Below are 26,398 nucleotides of genomic sequence, written 5' to 3' on the forward strand. Positions count from 1 at the left end.
ATATGCTGATAGGGTGAGATGAAGTTGGGGTGGAAGGAAACTCGTGTGAAGCATAAACACTGGCATAGACCAGTTGGGCCGAATGGCCTGTTTCTGTGCTGTAAATAGAATGTAATGTAATGTAATTACAATGTAATAACCCTTTGCTTAAAATAATTCTTCTGACCTCCCCCGCCTCCCCGCCCCATCCCTGGCCAGCCCCTACCCCTTCCCTGCTTCTTGTACTGATCCCAAGTTATGCCATGGCTACTGATTTAATATGTGTAATGTAGTGTAAGACTGATATTCTGAATTTTGATTAATTTGGTTTGATCGTTTGGGTAGTAACAATAGAACAGATTCTTCAATGATCCATGGGCAAAGAAAAGGCTCAATAAACCAAAAGACTATTTCCAGTTCTGTACTTTCTTATGTTCTCAGACTTTGAAGAATCTGAACTAGTAATTGTGACTTGAATGTCATGGAACCATGTTAGAGGGTGAAGTGATTCCTGAAACCTTGGTGTGGACCATAATGGTCAAGCATATCTGAGAAGGTTGAAAGTTCTATTTAAGAGACAACATGTTCACTGTCCATTTAGATAGGTTAATTTGGGAAGGGACAGCTGCCATCAGTGTTTTCTTTTCAAGAAGTCATTGAACTTGTGAACTTTTAGATCTTGCCTTCTAGCTGAATCAGACCAAACCTCATTGTGTGATTTGCCCTCGAGTTCCTACACGACCCTGGGAAATTCTGTTGTTAGTTTACAATAGGTGACTGGAGGATTTCCCAGTGCAATGGACAGAATGAGGTTGCAAAACTGGGATGGTAGCCAGGCAGGGTTCAGAAATCCCATTGTTGCCATGCCCAAAGATATCCGAATCTGCACAGTACCCACCAATAAAGTATGAATGAAGAGGAAAATACACAAAAGGACTGTTTCTAGAAGCACATGAATGTCTCTCAACACGCTTTGTGTCTGTTCTTCAATGTTCTGGGGTTTTAAACTAGAAGGTCAAAGATGCACCAAGCGGGACGTAATGGTTCATTCCTGTCCAAAGGCATCTCTGTTCTACTGTTGGCTTTTGTTGCTTTGCAGACTTCAATGGTACAGCTGCCAGGAGTGAGAAGCTGTACCAAGCGAAAGTAAAGCCGAGCTTGACTCCTCGACTATGCTGCGGTGAAATGCTCTACCTGATTTTGAGACCTGTGATGGACAGAGATTTTTAAAAGAATTACTTTTGCTGTCTAGTACTAAAATAATTGAAAACATGGCCAATTCTAAAATCATTAAATGAGCAACAAGTGGCAGTATAACATATGGGGAATAACCCAGTTCCATGGGTTCTCTGTCCCTTTTGCCAATGATCCATATTTCTGATGGGGTGAGGGTTGGTTCTTCTTGCAACCAGCTCCCCCCACCCCCCCCCCCCCCCCAACCCCTCAACATGTTCCATTATGACATAATTGAAACAGGTGCCGCATAGGGGACAGTATCCCCTACCAAAAATCTTTCCAGTTCTACCTCTCTGGAAGCTAATATAAAGTATTCATGCATGATGCAGGCGAATGTGATGTATAAAGGTTTAGAGTCATAGAGTTATACAGCACAGAAACAGGCCCATCGTGTCTGTGCCAGTCATCAAGCACCTAACTATTCTAATCCCATTTTCCAGCACTTGGCCCGTGGTTTACATGGGGTTCACAATGATGATCGCTCATTGTTGCCATTAAGAAACTGGTAAACAGGAATTTAAAAAGACATTTGCCTCTCTGGTCAGAACGACCAGCCCAACCACCCAATAGAGAGGCAAGGTGCCAGTCTGACATTCCAGGCTTCTGTGGGGCAGAGGTTGTAAATGGCATGAGCATCTGCCCCTTTATTTAAATGACTCCGACCCTGGGATTTGGAATGGGGATGCAGGACCATTCGAAGTCAAGTCCCATTTCGAGGGTGTAGTGGCTTGCCAGGAATTTGAGTGCTGATAGAGCTTCCATCTGTAGAATAATAAGTGCCTAAGATATAGGTAACATAAGAGATGAACAATTTAATTTTCCTCTCTTCCCGAATAAAAACAATAGAATTTTCAGCAGCAGAAAGGGCGATTAGGCTGATAAACTTGCCCCTTTTGACCGATCAACCCACCTCTGCACCTTTTCACCATTATCCCTCAATCTTGTTTCCCTTCAGAAACACATAGGAACATCTGGTTGCCTCTTCTCCATTTAAAATGTCCCACTTCAATGGCTTCCTTCCAAAACTCTTTGCAGAGTTTCATCTGATTTCTCATTCCTAACTTCCTATTTTTTTTAGCTTGTGCCCCCTGGCGTTTGAATTCTTGACCATTGAGAATTATTTGCCTGGGTTGATTTTATCAATTCCTTTCATAATCTTGGGAAACTTCAGTTCCAGCAGTTTGAAACCTCCTCCTTCCTACAGAAAATAAGCCCAGCTTCCTTAATTTGTCCTGAAGATTGACATTTATGATACATTAATATTCACCCTGTGATTAGATACTGGAACTGTTCCTGATGAGTTCCAACCAGCACGGTATACAATAACATTATAGCCTCTCTTACATCAGAGGAATGTATGATGGCATTAAGAGAGCTTTTGGGCCAACCATCAAGAAGATCTCCCCCCTCAAATCTAAATCAGGGGACACAATCACTGACCAACATAAGCAAATGGACCGCTGGGTGGAGCACAATCTAGAACTGTACTCCAGGGAAAGTGTTGTCACTGAGACCACCCTCAATGCAGCCCAGTCTCTGCCAGGCATGGATGAGCTGGACATACAGCCAACAAAATCGGAACTCAGTGATGCCATTGATTCTCTAACCAGCAGAAAAGCCCCTGGGAAGGATGGCATGACCCCTGAAATAATCAAGAGTGCCAAGCCTGCTATACTTTCAGGGCTTTATGAACAGCTTTGCCTGTGCTGGGACGAAGGAGCAGTACCACAGGATATGCGCCATGCCAATATCATCACCCTCTATAAGAACAAGGGTGACCGCGGTGACTGCAACAACTACCGTGGAATCTCCCTGCTCAGCATAGTGGGGAAAGTCTTCGCTTGAGTCACTTTAAACAGGCTCCAGAAGCTGGCTGAGCGTGTCTACCCTGAGGCACAGTGTGGCTTTCGAGCAGAGAGATCCACCATTGACATGCTGTTCTCCCTTCGCCAGCTACAGGAGAAATGCCACGAACAACAGATGCCCCTCTACATCGCTTTCATTGATCTCACCAAAGCCTTTGACCTCATCAGCAGACGTGGTCTCTTCAGACTACTAGAAAAAGTAGCTTTGGTGGACATCCGATCTTTTCACCTCATTCCATGACAATACGAAAGGCACAATTCAGCATAGCGCCACCTCATCAGACCCCTTTCCTATCCTGAGTGACATGAAACAGGGCTGTGTTCTTGCACCTACACTGTTTGGGATCTTCTTCTCCCTGCTGCTTTCACATGCATTCAAGTCTTCAGAAGAAGGAATTTTCCTCCACACAAGATTAGGTGGCAGGTTGTTCAACCTTGCCCGTCTAAGAGCTAAGACCAAAGTACGGAAAGTCCTCATCAGGGAACTCCTCTTTGCTGATGATGTTGCATTAACATCTCACACTGGAGGGTCTGCAGAGACCCATTGATAGGATTGCAGCTGCCTGCAACGAATTAGGCCTAACCATCAGCCTCAAGAAAACGAACATCATGGGACAGGACGTCAGAAATGCTCCATCCATCAATATCGGCGACCACGCTCTGGAAGTAGTTCAAGAGTTCACCTACCTAGGCTCAACTATCACCAATAACCTGTCTCTCGATGCAGAAATCAACAAGCGCATGGGAAAGGCTATGTCCAGACTAGCCAAGAGAGTGTGGGAAAATGGCACACTGACACGGAACACAAAAGTCCATGTGTATCAAGTATGTGTCCTCAGTACCTTGCTCTGCGGCAGCGAGGCCTGGACAACATATGTCAGCCAAGCACGACGTCTCAATTCATTCCATCTTCGCTGCCTCCGGAGAATCCTTGGCATCAGGTGGCAGGACCGTATCTCCAACACAGAAGTCCTCAAGGCGGCAAACATCCCCAGCATGTACACCCTACCGAGCCAGCGGCGCTTGAGATGGCTTGGCCATGTGAGCCACATGTAAGATGGCAGGATCCCCAAGGACGCATTGTACAGCGAGCTCGTCACTGGTATCAGACCCACCGGCCGTCCATGTCTCCACGTTAAAGACGCCTGCAAACGCGACATGAAGTCCTGTGACATTGATCACAAGTCGTGGGAGTCAGTTGCCAGTGATCGCCAGAGCTGGCGGACAGCCATAAAGGTGGGGCTAAAGTGTGGCGAGTCGAAGAGACTTAGCAGTTGGCAGGAAAAAAGATAGAAGCGCAAGGAGAGAGCCAACTGTGTAACAGCCCCGACAACCAATTTTATCTGCAGCACCTGTGGAAGAGTCTGTCACTCTAGAATTGGCCTTTATAGCCACTCCAGGCGCCGCTTCACAAACCACTGACCACCTCAAGGCGCTTACCCATTGTCTCTCGAGACAAGAAGGCCAAAGAAGAAGAAGATTTGAATTCCAAGCCTTAAAACTGACAGTCACAGTCACCAACTTCCTTTGTTTCTCCAAAGAAAGTGGCAAGCAAGAATCCCAATTTGTGGCAGATTTATGGCTATAACTGTTTTAAAATGAGCCCAATTAATGGGAGCTAATCTTTCCCCCACTGTGCCATCTCTCATCACCTCTCATCAAATCACCACAGAGGTAAATCAGAACATTTTTTCAGAAAGTAGTTCATGGAATAAATGCTCGCCTTCAGCTTTTGATCTATTTGAGATAAGAAAAGAAATTGCAGGCATGTGGTTTATTGCCTCTGTAGGATCCAAGTTAAATTGGGATTAAATACATGCTCTGGCTGGGTTTATTTAGGAGCCTAACTTGAAGTGAACACGCAATTATAATTGGATAATTAAAATCATATATTCCTTGCAAATTCCTGCTCAGGCAGGAATTCACCTTCCCGCTATGAAAAGGATTAAATAATGAAAGGCTCCGACCAAATGTTTTATCCCTGAAGAGCAGCCCTTAAAATAGTGCTTGGTAAAGAGAGAATTGAAGGAAAGGACTAAAGATCACAAGTACAAATTCACAATTTGGTGATCAGAAAAAGTTATTTTCCCAAGGGATATAGTGAATGCAGAGCATTCCAAAAAAAGAATCATTGTACCTTTAAAAGGGAACTGGATTGATATTTGTTGAAAAGGTCGGATGGGGGCGCGGGTGTGGGATTGGGGATTATTAATAGCACAGAGCTTTCTCAGGGGAGCTAGTGGAAGGAATTTAGGACATTTTCCATTTTGGCATGTATTGGGAAATTGCAAAACTCCAGCCAGTATTTTTCTGTCCAGTACAACTAACAGATTGGAAATCTTAACTGGGGTTGTGCAGCTTCTGATCAAGGTGTCTAATCTCCAAATACATATCTCCTGTGGCATTGCTCACATTATGCTCTTTTATCTTTATCGAAGGATGGGGGTTGGCAGTCAGTTGCCATGTTAATAGGGGAGGAACAATGAGACAGTAATGACAGGTACATACACATTCAGTTAGGTTTCTGTGCTGTGATTGATTTCCTTCTTAAAGTTGTAGCCCGACCTGAATTCAAACTAATTCAGTTGGACAAAACTATGTGTTGCTAAATGAATTAGGGACAATTAAAGTCACTCTAAACTGGTTAAATCCACATTGATAAACTGTGGTTGGGGGATGGGAGAGTCTTGAAAACTGTTTAGGGACATGATGGTCTGGACTAACTTCACAGAATCTGCATGACCTTGTAAGACATTGGCAACAAGAGCCAAAGTATTTTATTAATTGTGCCTCTGACGGTGTTTACTGTCTGTCGTACTTGTTGCTTCATGTTCTGAATCGTGTGCAAAGCTCCACAATGCTTCTTAGCGTCAGTGTCAAAATCAGTAACTGTTCCGTCCCTATTTTGTGGTTCAGTGAATTAGAGACATTATGGTATGTTTTGATGGTATGAGACTGATTGCAGATGAGATAATGTGCATGGTGTGATGATGTTCGAATAATCTGTTCAAGTGCAGTATGTTGCCGGTTAATGAGACTCCTGGGGATTTTTCTACCCTTTTTCTCCTTTGTACTGTGAAGGTACTGCCCAGGGTGGGGGTGGAGATTCTTTCTGCCCATAATTGAGCAGGATTGCAGTGGGAAATGACAGAATTTAAGCAGCGAGATCTATTGCTGTTGCAATTTCTCAACCAGGATTTCACCCTCCTTCCCTTCCCTGATTGGGACCATCACTGACTGCACATTCCCCACCTGATATATACCAATGGCAGTGGGAGCACTATGCCCCAGTCCCAGGCGAATTACACTCCAGTTTGCCCCACTTGCCACCACTCCCTGAGGCTGCCATATGGAAGATGTCAAGGGTCTCGAGATCCTTCACTGAATGGAGAGGGCTTATAGTGGCCTGCCCTCCCTCCAGTCAGCTACAAACACTTAAATGTTGAAGATCTCAGTTGTGGCTAAGGCCTTCATTGGGAATCTTCAATCCAATCTTCATCTGCTCCCTTTTAAAGTCACTTGATGCCCCTTCACATGCTGGACTCCCCTGCTACAGCACAGCCAGAGTTTCCTCGACTAAATTCCCTTTGGCAAGTGGAAGACTGCTGTGAATACGGAATAAGCCTTGACCTAGGAAAATGGTATGGGCGGAAAAAGAAGGATGAGCAGGGAGGGATGAAGTCCTGCACAGTTGAAACTCATCCCTGAAGAAGAGAATTCCACAGACTCACTTGCACAGTTCCATGGACAGCAGCCCTTTAGCACATGATCCAATTGGCAAACAATTGGCGATAAATTTGATTATTTATCATTGCTGCTGGAGAACTTCACAAGCAGGGATAGGCACCAACATGTTGCATCACGGACATTTGACAAAATTATTGACTCAACCACAGACATGGGGGCAATTAATTTGTATATAAAGTATACAGCCAATCTAATGCCATCAAAACACAGTCTGATTTAAAATGCATTTCTCCCTATTTAGTGAGTATTTGATATTGTTTCTTTTTGCACAAGTACTCAACGTCTGCCTGTACACCTGATGTAGTGATCAGGACAATCTGGACAGATGTTCATCTGTCAGGTGTGATCTTGATCTCTTTCTCTCCCCTTTTGCTCTCTCGCTCCCTTTCTGTGTCAGTCCCTATCCCCTCTCTGTGTCCATCTCTCTCCCCTCTGTGTCCATCTCTCTCCCCCCTCTTTCTTGCCCTTCCTCTCTCACCCCCCCACTCTCTTTCCCTCAGTCTCTCCCCGTCCCCTTTCCCTCTCTCCCCTATTCTCTCCCCCTCTCTCTCTCCCTCCCTCTCTCTCCCCCTCTCTCTCTCCTCCACTCTCTCTCCTCCTCTCTCTCCTCCTCTCTCTTTCGCTCATCTCCTTCTCTCTTTCCCTCTCTCTCTCTTCCCACCTCTCTCTCTCCCCCCTTCTTTCTCTTTCTCCCCTCTCTCTCCCTATCGCGCCCTCTCTCTGTGACAGTTGCAGAAAGCGGGAACTCTCCCTGGAGCTGCTTTGTGATTGGTCAGTTTTTAAAAAATATTTGCAGCCGTCAGTTTCAGTTTCACACTGACAGGTGCCGGGAGTGGGAACAGTGGCTGCTGAACACAAGTTCGTGGTTTTCGGCAGGCTTTAAAAAAAAAATCGGAACCCGCCATAAAACCTTAAACTTGTCCTGAGTTCGGAAGCCGCTGTTCTGCTCCCAGCACCTATCAGCTGTGAAACTGAAACTGACGGCTGCAAATTTTTTTAAAGTCAGATTTGTATGGAAGAAGAAGTCAACGGGAAATTTCTCATTCCTGAAATTACCAGTCACGGACCTCAAAATCTTTTACCACGGACACTGGTGTCCGTGCACGGACATGTTGCCGACCCCTGTTCACAAGATGGGAGCACATATCAGAATTTAGATGAGGAGGTCTGGCAATCTGGTTTGTGACCCAGAATTACCATCCATTTTAAGGGGAAAAAAAACATGGCGGCTGTGAACTAGCCGCGTTGACGTCTGTGCCCAGATTCCTGATCGTCACGATCATCACATGAAACACTGCATCGGGAGAGCTTAAATGTAACATTTATCCATTATTTTCCACAACCTATTCGACCATGGAGGGCTTGTGACTGAGCACCATCCCATCCTCAACCAAAATTCACACATGGCACCTTCCAGTAGGTTGTGATCAGGAATGGGATTCCTGGCTGATTTCCTTTTCCCTATCCCCATCTCAGGGTTACTGGATAATTCTAACAATCCCTTGTGCTCCCCGGTTGAGACCAACTAATTAAGCACAGACCAGGAAGAGAACCTGACTCCTTCCTGTTCTGTCTGACCCAATACCACACAGTGTGCGCACCCACTTTTCCATGGGAAAAGGTGGTTAGGAGCACCTGGTTGATGGGAATAAATCCCAGTGTTTGTCACTTTCTTGTCAAGCCATGAGCCTGTCTTTTGTTCAGCTGCTGTGAATGTTTCTTAATTGACTTTTCAAGGAAAGAGATATCAAACAGGAAAGCGGAGGAGGGAATACAAGCATTGACTTTCAAAACACAAAACTATAAATAAATAGACTGAGTTTCAAGATTTCTTAGCAGCACTGTGACATGTTTAGATAAGAGTTCACATCATTCTGTTCTAGGGAGTCTGAGCCTACCCGCGGAATCACAAGTGGGCTCTGTTTGTACTGTCTGACCTTGAAGGAATGGAAATGCTTGAGTGAATGTTAAAATGGATAATTTAAACATTGCCTGTTTTCCTAGTGCTCCTCTTGTATTTTCTTCGGGGGGTTTACTCCATTAAAAATATTGTCCCTGAAAATCAGCCGACTGTAATACTGGTGGTTAACCAGTGTACTTCAGTGTGGATTCTGCTGGAGTTAGCACGGCAATTGGAGAACATTTAATTTGCATGGCACACCATGGCTCCAGTGTGTTCCAGATGCACTGTAGCAACTCGCCAGGGCTCCTCCGACAGTACCTCTCAAATCCGTGACCTCTATCGCCTACAAGGACAAGGGCAGCAAGGACATGGGAACACCATGAGGTTTTGGCATGGAGAATGCATCAAGGAACTATTGTCTCCCATGCTTTTGTTTACTTGCAAAACTTAGAACATGAAGTCTAATGTTGTATGTTATTCCATGATTGGACAGCACTTATAGAACAATCAAGTTAATTAAGAATTATACCTAGAACCAATTTAAGATTATCATTCAGGTTCACAATGTGGCTTACTTACACTTGCTAGAAGCTACACATATGTATATGCAGTGACCCGTCCTCTGAAGGCAAAAGGATCATGTCCAGGCATTATACCTTTTTTTTTAATTAAACAAAAACGTGGGGGACAATAGTTCTGCATTCTTCATGGCAGTGCCTCGACTAATCAGAGTCAACTTGCCAACCAATCAGCACCCTTTTCTCAAGTAGTATAAATTGTTGCTCCCTTTGAAATTTGGTATTCTTGTGTCTGTCCTGATGAGTGCAAGACTAAAAGCATCGACAGCAAGTCTCTTTTTTCAGCAATACTTATGTTCTGTGCTGCCAAGCGAGTGGATATATATATATGGTGCCTTTCATGTTACAGATGATCCAAGATATTCTAAAAGGTTTTAATAAGCAACAAATTGAAAGTAAAATAATGTTAGTGGAGGTAAATGAAGGCATAGTTAAAGAGGTATGTGCACCACTTCAGCAAGCGCTAACCACAAACTGTTCACTGCTGTAATATCTATCCCTGACTAACATGAGTGACCAGAAATGAGTGGCCAAAATTAAACTGAAGTGAAGGCATTTGGATACATTCACTCATATATTGTATCACCTCTGCAATTTTCTCCATACACTCATCATCCACTCAACTGACTTTGGTTTTCAGTGAGTCCCAACCCTGCTCCTCCCTCATGCCAGCAACTTAGCAGAGCCTTCAGCCACTATGCTCTTAGTCTCTGGAATTCTTCCCCTGTACCTGTCTGCCTTACAAAATCTCACCTTTCCCTCAATATGCCTCTTCAGCTATACCTTCATTTAACTCCACTAACATACTGCATGACCTCACCCCTCCATATCTCTGTAATCTCCTCCAGACCCACAACCCCGCAAGATATCTGCACTCCTCTAATTCTGGCCTCTTGAGCCCCGATTTTAATTGCTCCACCATTGGTGGCTGTGCCTTCAGCTTCATAGGCCCTAAGCTCTGGAATTCCCTCCCTAGCTCCCGACTCCGCCCCCCCTCCCTAACCCTTTCTGCCTCTTCACCTTCCTTTCCTGCTTTAAGACATTCCTTAAAACTTACCTGTCTGACCAAGCTTTTGGTTACCTAGCCTAATATCTTTTTATGTGGCCTGCTGTCAAATTTTGTATTATACTGCTCCTGTGAAGCGCCTTTGGACATTTGATTACATGAAATGCACCATATAAATACAATTTATTGTTGTTGCTGTTTGATGTTTATTAGAACCTTGTAGAATACCTTGGGACATCTGGTAAATGAAAGGTGCCATATTTATATGCATGTTGTTGATCATTTATCTTTCATGATTTTAGCACACTTTTCTCCTTTAATATATGTATATATGTTGATTTTTTAAAAACAGTGGGGTCTATTTCCCTCCTGGTCCCTACAGCAAAGCTGCTTTAGTGGCCGAGATATGCCCTCACCCCTGGCTGATTTCCTGGGGTCGGGGTCAATATGAGCAGGCTCCCAGTTGTATTTCCCCCATCAGGGATCAGGTTTCAGAAAGGGAGGGAAGTCAGTGTTGGCGGCAGCCAAGCACATTTTCAATCTTTTGTTTACATTTTTAAAAAATTTGGAGATGAATGAGTTTTAATTCCCCTCTTCTCACAGCAAAGCTTTCCATCAGAAAAGACTGCCATTCCTGGTGTCCAGCAATGCTATAATTTAAGTGATCAGAACTCCATTGTATGACCTATCCCATCATTTACAACTCATTATCATCAGAAAATCATAGAATGCTACAATACTGAAGAAGGCCATTTGGCCTATCGTTCCCAGGCAAACTCTTTGAGCTATCCAATTCATCCCACTTTCCTCATAGAATACCCACCATAGTTGGGCAGACATATGGGAGGTCTTTTGCCATCACTTCTAGTGGGAAATCCCAAAAGTAGTGGTGGGCAGTGGGGAACCAGCGGAATGCCTTCCCGTCTGTTTTTCCTGATTCGTCTGTTGGAGTTACACCAAGAAGCTGGATGTATCTCCAGCAGACAGAGGAGGTAAAGCTCTCCCAATACATATAGCACATCATTTTTCATGAGCCAGATGGCACACTCCACATGTCATCTTCCAGATACCAAAGTCCAGCCATCACACTTGGTTACAGGGCAAAACAATCTTAAAGAGAAAGGGTATCAGTCACTAAATGCTGAATGTTTTACAAGTACAGGCTAAAAATGACAAGTATTTTCCTATCTGGAAAGCGCCTGAGCCAAACAAAATTTAAACTCTTGAGTGGCCTGAGCCTCTGTTGACTTAACAACAATTGACTTTGTGGCTTTAAAGGGACATGGTCATAAAATAATGCATTGTGCAATGCATGGTATAACTTTCCTGTCTTTATAGTGGTAAGTGTAAATAGTGAATCATCTGTATCAGTTTTTCACTCAACTTTCTGAGGAATAAGGCATTTCTGCCATTAAAATCTTTAATATTCCGTTATCCCCTCCCTTGCTGTCGTTAAAAAAGGAACTGACTTTGAACGAAGATTTACTTGTTACTGAGTCAAATATATTTGGCTGTTCTGGCATGCTCTCACCTTAACTCTGATGGCAATGCAACAGAAGGACTGCAAACTAGATCAAGCCCCTGATGTCCCAGGTACTGATCATGTCCTGGAGTTTCCAGTGGCCAAAGCCTCTACCGTCCCAAACAAGGCCATTGATGTGGATGGTGCAGAGCTGGGACAGGAACACTAAAGCCTGGGAGTTCCCACATCCTTGGCCTCTTCTTGGCAGCCAGTAAGCTCAATGAAAAGAGGCAAATGGGACTATGGATTGGCAATTGTGGGGCCCACCTTAAGCAGGTCAGAATTATGGTCCAAACCCTTTAAGAGAAAGGCAGCAATTTTTTTTTCTTCAGTTATTACAAAGGCTGGGGGTAATATTTTATTTTTCAGTTGGCAATCCTTCCCTCGGGCAGCTACAATTTTGTTGCAATTTGCGGCGTCTTCACTACGGCGGGCATTTGCATTTCACCACTAATCATGCAGATGCCCAGCGGTGACGTGCAACTAAAGGGACCTTCCCCAACCCACAAACTTTGGCAGGGTCAATGGCAGAGGTCCTGGGTGGTCATGATCCCGGAGTAACTGCCATGGTTACGTCCCATGCATTTCAGATCCATTAATGCTTCTTGTTGCTTCACAGCTCATCCTTGTCGCCCTGACCCTTGCCAGAATGGAGGCACGTGCCTGGCTGGAATCTCTTCAGATCCCTATTACTGCATCTGCATGGACGGATTCACTGGGAAAGACTGCACGGAGATGGAGCAAGGTAAGAACCGTGGGAAAGACCTTAACTAGCATGACCAATGCTAAAGTTTGAGCTGGTTGTTCTTCTACCTTGTGTTTCTATCTGCATGGCTGTTATCTATCCTTTTTTACTTTGTTGGTTTAATAATTTTACAGTTCTGTGGCTTACACAGAAGCAGAACAACCAAAATTGGATTGAAATGAAAGACATAATTGACAGCAAATAAATGTCAGATGCAGCAGCAAACAAAATCCCTGCCCAGTGTCCAGAACCTGGCCCCGTTCCTAATCACTTCTCCTTGAGCAGAATTTACTAGAGAAAGGATGCATTCAAGCGCCTTCAGTATTTCATTGATAGGCAAGGCTATGCAGCTGTTAGTTGAGGATCTCTGACAGTAAAACCATCTGTTGATTCTTTCAGACTTTGTTCTATAAACTACTGATTTTTTCCCCAAAATATACTTTATTCATAAAAATCTGTAAAAAATACATTACAAAACAGTTCCAAACAGCACCAAGTCAAAAAATACAAAGAGTGCAAAGCAGATCAGTTTCCTTCAATACAGGAGTGAGTTGCCCCACAACCCTTCCACTTCATTTTACATGCCATGTACATTTTACAGCAAACAAATATTTTCTGGATACAGTTCGAGGGGTTTTCCATGGATCCAGCCCCTCAGTTCACCTTGGTGGAGGGATCTTACACAGTGGTCTTTCCCCATTGAGCCTTTGCTGCGGCTGCCCCAAGCTTGAGTGCGTCCCTCAGCACGTAGTCCTGGACCTTGGAATGTGCCAATCTGCAACATTCAGTCGTGGACAACTCTTTGTGCTGGAAGACCAGCAGGTTTTGGGCAGACCAAAGAGCGTCTTTCACCAAATTGATAGTCCCCCAGCAGCAGTTGATGTTTATCTCGGTGTGCTATAAACTACTGATGTACTGGAATTGAGACAAGATAGAAAGACCTACATTTATATGATACATTTCACAACCTCAGGATGTCCCAAAGCACTTTACAGTCAATTAAATATTTCTTGAAGTGTCTTCATTGTAGGAGGTCTTGTAATAGTGCAGGCCAGTTTGAGGCAGCGTATTAATGAAAATGTGATGGCAGGGCAACAGCCATCTCAGCTACAACTGTCCACTACACAAAGGGATGGGCAATGCCTAAAATGAAGTGTTATCTCTCCCTCCCACTGCTGAACAGTGTCAGGTCACATCTAAACCTCCAAGCAACAGCTTATTAGCCCCAGTTAAGATGAAAGAAAAAGATCATTAAAAAAATACTTGCATTTCTATAGCGTCTTTTACAACTTCAGGATGTTCCAAAGTGCTTCACAGCCAATGAAGCACTTTAGAAGTGTAGTCACTGTTGTGATGTGGGAAACACTACAGCTGATTTGTGCACAGCGAGCTCCCACAACCAGCAATATGATAATGAGCAGATAGTCTGTTTTTAGCATTTGGTTGAGAAATAAATATGGGCAAGACTCCGGGGAGAACTTCCCTGCTGTTCCTTCAAAATAGTTCCAGGGGATCTTTTACATTCACCTTTTAGAAAAGGTTAAAACATTTGAGGAGGACCCGAGAGCCAGCTTTGGTTTAAAAACTGAATGATTGCATTGTATAACTACTGGGTCAGGTCCACAGTGAGTCTAAATTTTTAACTTTCAAATTCTCAACTCTTCTCTCTACCCTCATTCTAGATTGACTGTCCCAGGGTATGCTGGGATAAGGGTGGCTTATATAATTGCAGGAAGAAAAGTTTAGGACAGGTAGCAGGAGGAACTTTCTCACCCAGTGTATCCCCTTGGAACGATCCTCAGAAGAGGATATTGGAGGTAAAAACCTCACATAAGACTCATATAAGATTTGGTTAGATGATGCGATGGATGATAGTAGGTCTTTTATTCTGGATGGGTGAGTTAAAATGGGCCTAAAAGCCTCTCTCATTTGTACCTTTCTTGTAGTCTGAGGCAAGGATTTGGCAATGTTCAGTCACAAGTATATAAATAATTACACACCGGTGGATTGACTACATCAAATTAATCAATTTTGCTTATGTACCTAAGTCTCTCCCTCACTTCACAGTTATATTCATGAAGTAGTTAATTCAATGCCTGGACTAACAGAACCCCAGGCTGTAATTAATTAGCAAATTAATGAACAATGTATCTAAGTCAAGTGGCTTGCTTCTGTACTATAAAATTCTATGATCTGTGAAAGAAAGAATTAAAACTTGCATAGTCTCTTTAGTGTGCCCAAGACATCCCACATTACTACATATCGAAAATTTTATTTTTGAAGTGCAGGCCCTGTTGCTGCTTGGGTGAATAGAGCAACTATTCGTCACTTGACAAACCTCACAGTGAATCTGTGTTGTTGTGGCGTTGGGTGAGGGAGAAATGTTAGTCAATATACCAGGAGAACACCCTGCTCTTCTTCAATAGTGCCATGGAACCATAGCATGTACCCTGTGAGCATCAGTACCTTTAGGAGAGGAGGACAAAGCCTTATAGGAGAAAGGCTCACTCCAGTGAACAAGATGAATTTACTTTTTTTTAGAGCAAGCACTTTCTTTGTTGTTAACCAAGCAGTTTCCGCCTTTTGAGTTTCCATTTCCATTTGTGAGAAGACTTCAGGAGTCAGATGTACTTCAGTGGGGAATTGTCTGAGATTGGGCACTTCTACAAAGCCATTCTGCTTTTTATCTTCAACATAGCTGTACCCAGGAAGTTCCTTCGCATCACTTCCTGTGGTGTGTGAAGTAATTGTGCAACCATGTTTCTTCTCCCCCCAGCCCGCACATCATTTTATTTTAATATAATTTATTGATGCAATCAAAACAGGAAGTGGTGCAGAGGAACCTACCGGGTATACGTTGGAAGACATAAGGTATAACGATGTCACTAGATACTCCAAACCTTCAGGTAAGCTGCCTGTGATTTCTGACAACAGAAACAATGTTGTTGGACAGAAATTCAAAGCTTGACCATGCTGCAGGTCTTGGATTTTCACGACTCTTGTGTGGGGTTCAATGCCATTCTCAAACTCTTGCAGAAGATGCCAAAACTCTTTCTTTTTTCTTTAATCTCTCTAAAATGAGTGTTTGGCAATTGTAGTTGCTGCTTTGTGCGTGTACACTGACCGCTTGGGCTGTTGCACTTCCTTTCCATTCTTTGGCTTGTGTTTGAATGCTAGCTGCCAGCGTAACGTTACGGGAAATACTAGGCACGTTTCTCAAATTGGCGGGCTGATTCTGATGCCTGCCGTCTTGCCGCTCAATGATCTGAGCAAAATGCATTCCAGGGAGACCTTTCAACTCTGGAGCTGACTAGTTGTAAGTGAGCTTTCGGCTTCTTGCGCCCCCAGTGTGTGAGTGCAGAGCTTCCATGGCGAAGCAGGTAGCTGAGCATAAGGCAATAGCTGAATATTAAGCCTGAGAGCCTTTCTTCTAGCCTAGAACCTGCATCATTCTACATGACATTGCACTCCAGGCAAATCATTGTCTGCTGTCTTTAAGTTGCTGCCTTTATTGAAAGATGAGATCTGTTCTTGAAATATGTCACTATTGTCTGATAATTAGCCTAAAGGAATGCCCTTGCTCATCAATCCCCCTAAATTCTGACTGTTTTGTTCTTCCTCTCCTGAAGCTGATGAACCCCCAGTATCTTGTCTAAGTGAGCATTTGACCACCCCAGCTGAAGCCAATTGTGTTTTCACCTATTGTCCATGCACACATTTCCCAGTGGAGTCACAGATTGGGAGATTGACACTGTGTTTTTCTCCTTTCCTTAGTCTCAAGTGCTATCTTTAGCTCAGGGGTGGGTGGAGGTTGGGCCCAGGAAGGAAATCCTCATGGGCTCCGCACCAAGGGGCCCCAGGCCATTTTAACTCATTAAAAAAGTTCAACTCTTGTCCCCTACCCAAAACCGGCAGGAGTGCCAGCATGACCAACGGGTGGCAGTGGGAATCAGGGCAGGTGTCGGACGCCGATGAGGGCCGAAGCAAGTGGTCCCCAGTAAGGTAAGTCATGCAGGACCAGGGGTAGGGGTGGTGCTGATTCGATTGCAGTGGGGGAGGTTGGGAAAGCAGAAGATGTCCTTATTGGAAAGACAATCCTAGACCACAAGTAACCTTAAAAAATGATTTCTTACCTGCAGGCTTGGTGCAGTTTATGCATTTTGGGGTTAGAATTATGGTAAGGTCCAAATTACATCATCAAACCCCACCATTTCAATATTTATCAAGCCCCATTTGCCTTCACTGAGTGATCGCAAAGCTCCTGGAAGTTAAAATTGTGAGGAATGCGGTAACGCTGTGGGAACCACCTGGCTGCCATTTTAACCCACTGTCCACACAATTCCCGCTGGGTGGGCAGAGTTAAAACCATCACTGTCACCATTCCCCGTCACCAACCCAGCTCCTTGTTACCTTAACCCAGGCCCATGGTGGAGCCAGGAGCCTTCCTGTTTGTATAGGTCAGTACCACACTGGATGCTGTGTTTAGCCACCAAAGAACTGAAGCAGTAAGTATGTTGGCTGGGAAATCCCTCAGAGTTGCTCATGCTCTGCCAGCATTACTTTGCCCGAAACCCTGTTTATGCCACACTTCTGAAGAAGTAACGCAGCTCTCAAGAATTTCCCAGCTGTGATTTGGAAATTTGGCAGAAACATCAGCCACCGTTTCTGTATATTCCCCCAATCTCCTCTCCTTGCCACCTCAACAGAATAGACAATAATGGCAACAATAAAATGCATTTATATAGTGCCTTTAATGGAGTAAAATGTCCCAAGATGCTTCACGGGAGCATTAACAAACAAAGTTTAACACTGAAACACATAAGGAGATATTACGATAGGTGACCAAAAGCTTGCCCAAACAGGTAGGTTTTAAGGAGCATCTCATATGGAAGAAAGAGGAGTAGAGAAGTGGATAGGTTTAAGGAGGGAATTCCAGAGCTTTCAGTATGGGCTAAAGAGGAGATCTGACAGACGTGTTCAATTGAGGGGTTTTGATGAGGCAAATCAGGAACAATTATTTTGCTGGTTGGTGAGTCAGTAACTGGAAGGCATAAATTTAGGATCATGAGCAGATGATCAAACATGGGGATGGAAATGGAATCTATAATAGCTTCCAAAAGGGAAGAGGATCAATATTTGAAGAAACAAAATTTAAAAGGGCTGGGAAAATGGGTGCGGGAATGGGACTATGGTGGACTGAAAGACCTTGGTCTGTCCCATTGTTGCAGTGGCAGAGCAGGATCATAAACTTTAGCACCAGTCTATTTCTGAGTGCAGTACCCGAGTTGTAGAGCATTAAGGGACCGGCTGGATATTTTTTATAGAGTGGAAGAAACCTGAAAAATGCTTCCAGTGAAGCATATAAGGTTGACAACTAGTAAATGGCTTGAGGCCTACAACAAAGTGCCTGGGGCCTAGAATATTTTGGCAACCAGATTGACTGAGTGGTTAACTCCCGGCTACCAACCTAAATGACAACTTTCCACACATGATTATTTCTTTGTTACATTGCAGGGCCTTGTCACCCTAACCCCTGTCAAAATGGTGGCCTGTGCGAATTGATATCACGTAGAGGAGATGTCTTCAGCGAATACACCTGCAAGTGCCCCACTGGCTTCCAGGGCATTCATTGTCAAACAAGTAAGTGAAATGGTTTTTTTGGGGGGGGAAATTATTATCTGTGGAGAATCTATGGATATCACAGCTGTTGAACATTGCATGTCGGTGACATGGAGTGCGATGGCAATTGGATTCCACATTGTTAGCCTCTCGTGGCAGAAAAACGGACCCTGAATTGAATGGTCTCTCACTCAATTCTTCATGAAATGAGCAAATATATTAATGGCAAGGCAGTTATGTAATCTTGGAGTTCAGGTGTTGGCTGTAAAATACTGCTGGTCTCTGATGATCTTTGAAGCCATTAGTGTCATATAAATTTTACATTTTGAAAGGGTCTGCTCCTAATTTAGAGCCTCGCTAGGGGTGAGCTTGGGTTGCTGAATTGGCTGTATTGGTCTATGTGCCAATCTGTGACTCATACTCATGTTAAGTGATGAATCGTGAGCCTTGAAAGTTTTTCCCGAAAAACCCCATTATTATTGATTATTCTGTAGATAATCTTCCTATAGTCTGGATGGAGAAATCATTTGGTTTTAAGGGAAATCAATGTGCATCCAACTCTTTAAAAAGTTTGGTTCCTAAAATTAAATGGACTACAGACCTGTCCATTATCTCTGTAAATATAAAAAACCTTGACACTAAAGCTTGTGAGAGCTAGTCTCAACCCCGAGACCAGGTCAGAGTGATCAATGTGTCTCCTGACAGCCCCCATGATATCAATGGCTAGCCAGCAAGAAAGGAGAAGCTGCTATCACTCGAGGCTTGGATCTTATCCCAGAATAGTTTCAGGGGAACCAGACAGCTGACTTGTTTCAAAAGGACATAAAGGGGAGATTGTTCTCAAACTGCTATTGCTGAAATTTTCAATCACCATTACAAATTTCTCATGGTCAGACCAACGCTGGAAATGGGTCGGGCTGACAATACCCAGTTTGACCTCTCCACCATCACCCTTAAAATCAGAAACATAAAATAACACAGCACAAAAGGAGGCTGTTTGGCCCTTTGTGCCTTTCCAGGGTTGGGAAGGGCTGCTAAAGAAGCCTTGGTGAGTTGCTGCAGTGTATCCTGTAGATAGTAAACACAGTGACCATGGTGTGCTAGTGGTGGAGGGAGTGGTTCTTTAGGGTGGTCAGAGGTGCTAAATAATTGCAAGCTGTTGTTGAGTTAACTGTTGATTTAATGTATAGTTGTAAAGCACAGCTATGTGGCTCCATCACTCAGACAGTACTGGGGATGATATTGCAGAACTTCATCAGTGTAACTGGAGCTGTCAAACACAAGCCCAACATGACCTGAACTTTAGTCAGGGTAGAAAGAACAATGTGAAGCAATGTTTTAGGAATTCATTCATCCAATTGCTGCCAGTCTTGTCAATGAGAAGGCAAAAAAAACACTCATGGTGATAATCTGTTAAAAAAAAAGAAAGATTTGCATTGATATAGCGTCTTTCACAACCTCAGGATGTCCCAAATGCTTGACTGCCAATGAAGTACATTTTGAAGAGAAGTCACTGTTTTAATGTCGGAAACACGGCAGCCAATTTGCACACAGCAAGCTCCCACAGATGGCAATGAGATAATGACCAGTCTGTTTTAGTTGTTGGTTGAGGCATAAGTATCGGCCAGGATATTGGGGAGAACTCACCTGATCTTCAAATAGTGCTGTGGGATCTTTTACACTCCATTCGAGCAGGGAGATGGGGCCTCGGTTTAACATCTCATCCGAACGGCGGCACCTCCAACAGTGCAGCACTCTCTCAGTACCGCACTGGATAATCAGCCTACATATGTCCTCGACTTTACTGGCCCCCAGGTGGTGGGAACGGAGGCGAGGGGGCACGTAAAATAAAAGGGAACCGTGTCAGGACAGCTCCCCGTCGCTGTCCCTCCGGCGAGGAAGTTCCTCGCAGCAGGCTGTGAGGCAAATCAGTTGCTGCTCCACGGAGGAGGGAGCTGATTTGCATAATTAAGGCCCCCAATTAGGGGCCAATTTATGGGGCCACCAGCATTTTGCCGATGGTAGGGCAGCCCCCCCTCCCCCCCACCCCTCCCCACAAGCCATGTTGGGAGGCCGCCAACTTCATGGAGGTAGCCTCTCGGTAGCAGGCCAGGGGTGGGGGCATCAGAGCCGGAGGCACCAAGGCTCAAAGAGGGGACCCCAGGCAGGAAAGGCAGCCTTGCTTCGCCAACGATCACCCGGAGGGGCTTGCCTCCATCCCGCAAGGCCTACCACTCTCAGCCCCTTAAATTATAATTTTTACATATCTGTCCGGGGGTGCCTCCATTTTGAGGTGCCCCTGAGGTTTCCTACCTGCGTCAGCAGTGCTCACTTTTATAGACTTGAAAACACAACCTTCATGATTCAGAGATGCAAGTGCTTCCAATTAAGCCACCCTGGTGCATTGTCCAGTATAGTCATGTGTGAGAGTTGCTATGCAGCCTCAGGGATTTCAGCATTCTCTACATTAATCTCAGTGTAGGGGAAGATGATTTCATACTGAGCACATTTCCCCACTAAGGAGCATGTAGGGGACACGTTGATTTGGCCACTGCAGCCAATGCTCTCTGCAGCCAATTCAACTGGAAGAATCTGAATTAAACCAGCCAATCATTCTAGCTGATGGACAGCTGATAACACATGACTCATCCTGAGGGGAGAAGAGCTTTCCTTTGATTTCTTCACATTAGGAAGTGACCCCATTGCAGCTAATATATATTGTGATGTGCACTGGGAACTGGGTCATGCAGTGAATTAGGAAAAATAATTTATTGTTTGACCTCAGGGACTTAGCTTGAAATTCAGCCCAGATTTATGGGATGAAAGATTTCTCTGTCTGCTGGTTGTAAATGTTTGACCTGAAACGAGCTTGGAGCAGTTTCGATCCAGGTGCTAATGGGTGTGGGACTACAGCCCAAAACTTCTTCAGTTGGTACTAAATTGGCAATCTCACTGTGGTTACAGGATGGCAGATGCAGGAAAAGCGTAAATGTTGCTCTTTTGCAGCAGGGGCCACTTTGGAATTTGGGGTTCAGTCACTTTGTTGGGGAAGGTGTAGAGAGAACTTTATTCTGAATCTGATCTGTGCTGTTCCATACCTAAGGTTGCTTGATGGACACAGTGTCGCAGGAATATTACTCCATGTCAAAACTGTGCTGAAGATGCTGTATGAGTCCTTGATGCAGATACTTGCAGGGTGGAATTGGTGAACAGAAGCAGTGCAAAATGGGTTGATGACAAATCAGCAACTTGTTTCACACTGAAGAAAATCAGGCGTGCCGTAAAAAGGGCTGCTGAGTATGATCTTCTCAGGGAAGATCATGATTCCACTGGATCTTACTGTGTATTGAGTCTGACCATATCAGACATGGCCAGAGTGAGTCTGACTGTACTAGGTCCGACTGTTTCAGTGACTGACTGTAGCTGGCCTGACTGTACCTGGTTTGACTGTACTGGGTCTGACTGTACCAGAGATTGATTGTAGCTGCTCTGACTGTACCTGGTTTGACTGTAGCTGTGAATGACTGTACCAAATCTGGCTGTACTTAGTCTGTCTGTAGCTGCTCTGACTGTAGCAGTGACTGTACTGGGTCTGACTGTACCAGTGACTCTACCAGGTCTTACTGTACCTGGTCCCTCGCTGCTCATTTTTGCAAAGTTGTTTGGTTTATTAATTTTGAAAATGTAGAACTGTGAAATAAAAGTGAAGTTACACAGTGATATATTGCAGTGCATCTAGGGCTGATGTGAAGGAAGAAAATTGATGGCATGCATGGAGGGAGGAGCAATTAATTCAAGGTGAGATGTTTAATGAATGATATGAGACTGATTTTTAAATAAAAATTACATTTTATTTCACAGTTTTGTCTTTTTAGAATGTTGCATGAAAGAAAAGACAATCCTGGTACATTCAGCCCCTGCACCAAAATACTCAGGCTAGGTATGGTCAGAAATAGCAAAGTCAGACCCAGCACGGTCAAGTGGAATAAAGTCAAACACAGAAATAAAAACAAGAAATGTTGGAATCACTCAGCAGGTCTGGCAGCATCTGTGGAAAGAGAAGCAGAGTTAACGTTTCGGGTCAGTGACCCTTCATCGGAACTGACAAATATTAGAAAAGTCACAGGTTATAAGCAAGTGAGGTGGGGGTGGGGCAAGAGATAACAAAGGAGGTCTAGATTGGACCAGGCCACATAGCTGACCAAAAGGTCACGGAGCAAAGGCAAACAATATGTTAATGGTGTGTTGAAACCCAGTATGGTCAGACCCAGTACAATTAGTCCTGGTACCGTCATACAGTCTGGTAAGGTTAGATGTGGTACATTTACTCCTGATTTGATCAGACCAGGTACAATCAGTACCAATATTCCTGGTACGGTCAGTCCTGGTATCAAATGTCTTGATATTGTCAAATAAAAGCAAAATGCTGCAGATGCTGGAAATCTGAAATAAAAATAGAAAGTGCTGGAAATACTCAGCAGGTCTGGCAGCATCCATGGAGAGAGAAATTCTCCAATCCTGACAGTCCTGGTCCAGTTAAAAATTCAGGTGGAAATACATTTCTGCCTTCATCTTTAATAGATGCACTGGTCCTAGCTGGTGAAAGATGAGAGGTTCTTCGAAACTGATTTGTATACTCATCCTCCCCTGGTCAATGATCGGAAGAAATGTTTCTAATATTTTATATTTAAAAAAAGTAAAACTGTAAATAGCAGAAATCTGAAAGCATAACACAAAATGCTGGACATACACATCAGATCCGCTAATATCTGAATAAGGACAGTTTACAGTTTCGGGCGGGGACTGGGACTGGATGTATCTCTCAAGAAGCGTCTCCACCCAAGACGTAAACCTGCCTTTGCCCATTTCAGGCTCTGATGGCCCTCCAGCATTCTCTGTTGTTTTCATTCTTCCTTTTCAGATCTGTTTCTTGCCTTTCGGCTATTAATTCTGTTCCTTTTCCCACGCCTTTCTGTGAGCTGCCTGAGGGAGTGTTTCTGCTGAAGAGTCGATAGGTGTTTACTAAACACAGAATTCTGGATTTAAGAAGATTAACATGCTTTCAATATACAGCAGCTTTGAAAAGGGTTTTCAACAACCTGGGAAGATGCTAGAACACCTGGTTGTTGGAGAGAAGATTAAAATCTTGGCAAGTTGCAGTTTGTGATGATTCAGCATTAGACTCTGCATTCTGCTTCCTCCCATCTCATTGTTGCTCCCCATGACGTTTCTATTCAACACATTGCCATTCATATTAAATCAAACATCATTTCAGTTAATTTGTGAGTGAGCATCTTTTTCTGAAAAATTGCTAAGTGTGCATCAAAGTCACTCCTTTCCATTTTCTATTGAAGTCTATGGAAAGGGAAATTGGGTGAGGTGTATAATGGGAGGCCGTTCCATTTTACACTACTGCCCACAGTTAAAATTGCCCCCAAGGAGTCAGCCGTGTAGCACTGAGGCAAAAAACCCCTCACGGAGCAAAGCAAAGAAATTAAACATACGAACATACGAGTTAGGAGCAGGAGTCGGCTACTCGGCCAATCAACAAGATCATGGTTGATTTGATTGTAGCCTCAACTCTTCATTCCCGCTCACCCCTGATAACGTTTCATCCCCCTTGCTTATCAAGAATCTATCTACCTCTGCCTTAAAAATATTCAAAGACTCTGCTTTCACCGTCTTTTGAGGAAGAGAGTTCCAAAGACTCACGACCCTCTGAGAGAAGAAAATTCTCCTCATCTTTGTTTGAAATGGGTGACCCCTTATTTTTAAACAGTGACCCCTAGTTCTAGATTCTCCCACAAGAGGAAACATCCTTTCCGCATCCACCGTGCCAAAACCCCTCAGGATCTTATATGTTTCAATTAAGTCACCCCTTACTCTTCTAAACTCCAGTGCATACAAGTCTAGCCTGTCCAACCTTTCCTCATAAGACAACCCGCCCATTGAAATTGAACTTTAAGAAGAACCAAATGCAGTGGAACCTGCATCTCACAGCTTATTGTCTGAAGAATGTGGACCTTGCGACCACAAGGAGTAGGCGAGGCGAGTAGCATAGATGTATTTAAGGGGAAACTAGATAAGCACATGAGGGAGAAAGGAACAGTAAGTCATGCTGACAATATTAGAAGTACGGTGGGAGGAAGCATAAACACTGGCATAGACCAGTTGGGCTAAATGGCCTGCTTCTGTGCTGTAATTTCTATGTAATACTAGGAAGCAACAGTTAAAACAAATCAATTCATTGTGTGAATGCCTGTGGGATTTTTAGACCTCCCCGCCCCCTCCACCTCCAACATAAGGCATAATGTAAGTCTCAGCAAGAAAGAAAAAAGATGTGCATTTATATAGCACCTTTTCAAGACCTCAGTACATCCCAAAGTGCTTTACAGCCATTGAAGAACTTTTGAAGTGTAGTCACTGTTGCAATGTAGGAAACTTGGCAGCTAATTTGTGCATGGCAAGATCCCATAAACAGCAATGTGATAATAACCCAATAATGTTTTTCTCCAGACTTGAGTATTCTAAAGCACTCCTGGCCGGCCTCCCACATTCTACTCTCTGTAAAGTTGAGGTCATCCAAATCTCTGCTCCCCGTGTCCTAACTCGCACCAAATACCATTCACCCTTAGCTCACTGACCTACACTGGCTCCTGGTTAAGCAACACTTTGATTCTCAAATTCTCATCCATTTTTTCAAATCCCTCAATGGCCTTGCCTCTCCCTATCTCTTTAATCTCCTCCAGCCCCACAACCCTCCGAGATATCTGTGCTCCTCTAATTCTGGCCTTTTGAGCACCCTGATTTTAATCACTCCACCATTGGAGTGCTTTGGCCCCAAGCTCTGGATTTCCCTCCCTAAACCTCTCCACCTATCTCCTCTTTTAGACACCTTCTCAAGAAGAATTAGGGATGGCAACAAATGTTGTCTTTGCAGAGATGCACATTTCCCATGAATGAATAAAAAAAAACACTCCTTAAAACCTACCTCTTTGACCAAGCTTTGGAGATCTGCCCTAATATCAAAATCCTGGAACTCCCTTCCTAACAGCACTGTGGGTGTACCTACCCCATATGGACTGCAGCGGTTCAAGAAGGCAGCTCACCACCACCTTCTCAAGGGCAATTAGGGAAGGGCAATAAATGCTGTCCTGCCAGCGACACCCATATCCCACGAACGAATAAAAAGAAATGTCCATATGGGGCTTGGTATCATCTTTTGTTTTATAATGCCTCTGTGAAGTACCTTGGGAAGTTTTATTAGGTTAAAGCTGTTATATAAATATAAGTTGTAATCTGTATTAGTGATTTTGGTTGCGGAATAAATATTGGCCAGGGAGGACTTCAAAGACTTACATTTATATAGCGCCTTTATGACTTCACGACACCCCAAAGCACTTTACATACAGTGAAGCACTTTGGAAGTGTAGTCACTGTTGTAATATAGGAAACGCGGAAGCCAATTTGCACGCAGCAAACTGCCACAAACAGCAACGTGATAATGACCAGATAATCTGTTTCTGTGATGTTGATTGAGGGATAAATATTGGCCCAGGACACTGGGGAGAACTCCCCTGCTGTAATTCGAGATAGTGCCATGGGATCTTTTACATCCACTGAGCAGGTAGATAGGGCCTCGGTTTAACATCTCATCCAAAAGTCCCCTTCCCCTCTCACCTCTGTGCTCGCTGATCTATATTGGCTCCCAGTTAAGCAAAGTTGTAATTTTAAAATTCTCGTCCTTGTTTTCAAATCCCTCCATAGCCTTGCCCCTCCCTATCTCTGTAATCTCCTCTAGCCCCTCAACCCTCCAAGATATCTGCACCCCTCTTATGCATCCCTAATTTTAATCACTCCACCATTGGTGGCCGCAACTTCAGTTGCCTAGGCCTCAGGCTCTGGAATACCCTCCCTATACCTCTCTGCCTCTCCACCTCTCTTTCCTCCTTTAAGACACTCCTTAAAACTACCTCTTTGACCAAGCTTTTGGCCATCTGACCTAGTATCTCCTTATGTGGCTTGGTGTCATATTTTGTTTTATAATGCTCCTGTACAGCACCTTGGGATGTTTTGTTAACGTTGAAGGCGGTATATAAATCTAAGTTGTTGAAAGACAGCACCTCTGACAGTGCAGCACTCCCTCAGTATTACACTGGAGTATCAGCCTTGATTTTTGTGCTCAAGCCCTGGAGTGG

General features: G+C 44.0%; 1 protein-coding gene across 4 annotated transcripts in view; it reads left to right on the forward strand.

Annotated features, from left to right (window-relative positions):
• LOC137352525 (lactadherin-like) overlaps positions 1-26,398 on the forward strand; it is a 78,917-nt gene that overhangs the window by 20,711 nt on the left and 31,808 nt on the right. For 2 of the 4 annotated variants that reach the window (XM_068018074.1, XM_068018075.1), the window contains exons 2-4: positions 12,456-12,581; positions 15,407-15,487; positions 18,096-18,221. In XM_068018074.1, coding sequence (XP_067874175.1) covers positions 12,456-12,581; positions 15,407-15,487; positions 18,096-18,221 — 333 coding nt within the window. The remainder of the gene's footprint in view (positions 1-12,455; positions 12,582-15,406; positions 15,488-18,095; positions 18,222-26,398) is intronic. The other 2 variants (XM_068018076.1, XM_068018077.1) reach the window with 1 other exon arrangement.

The sequence above is a fragment of the Heterodontus francisci genome, chromosome 38 (genome assembly GCF_036365525.1).
Source record: "Heterodontus francisci isolate sHetFra1 chromosome 38, sHetFra1.hap1, whole genome shotgun sequence".
NCBI lineage: Eukaryota > Metazoa > Chordata > Chondrichthyes > Heterodontiformes > Heterodontidae > Heterodontus > Heterodontus francisci.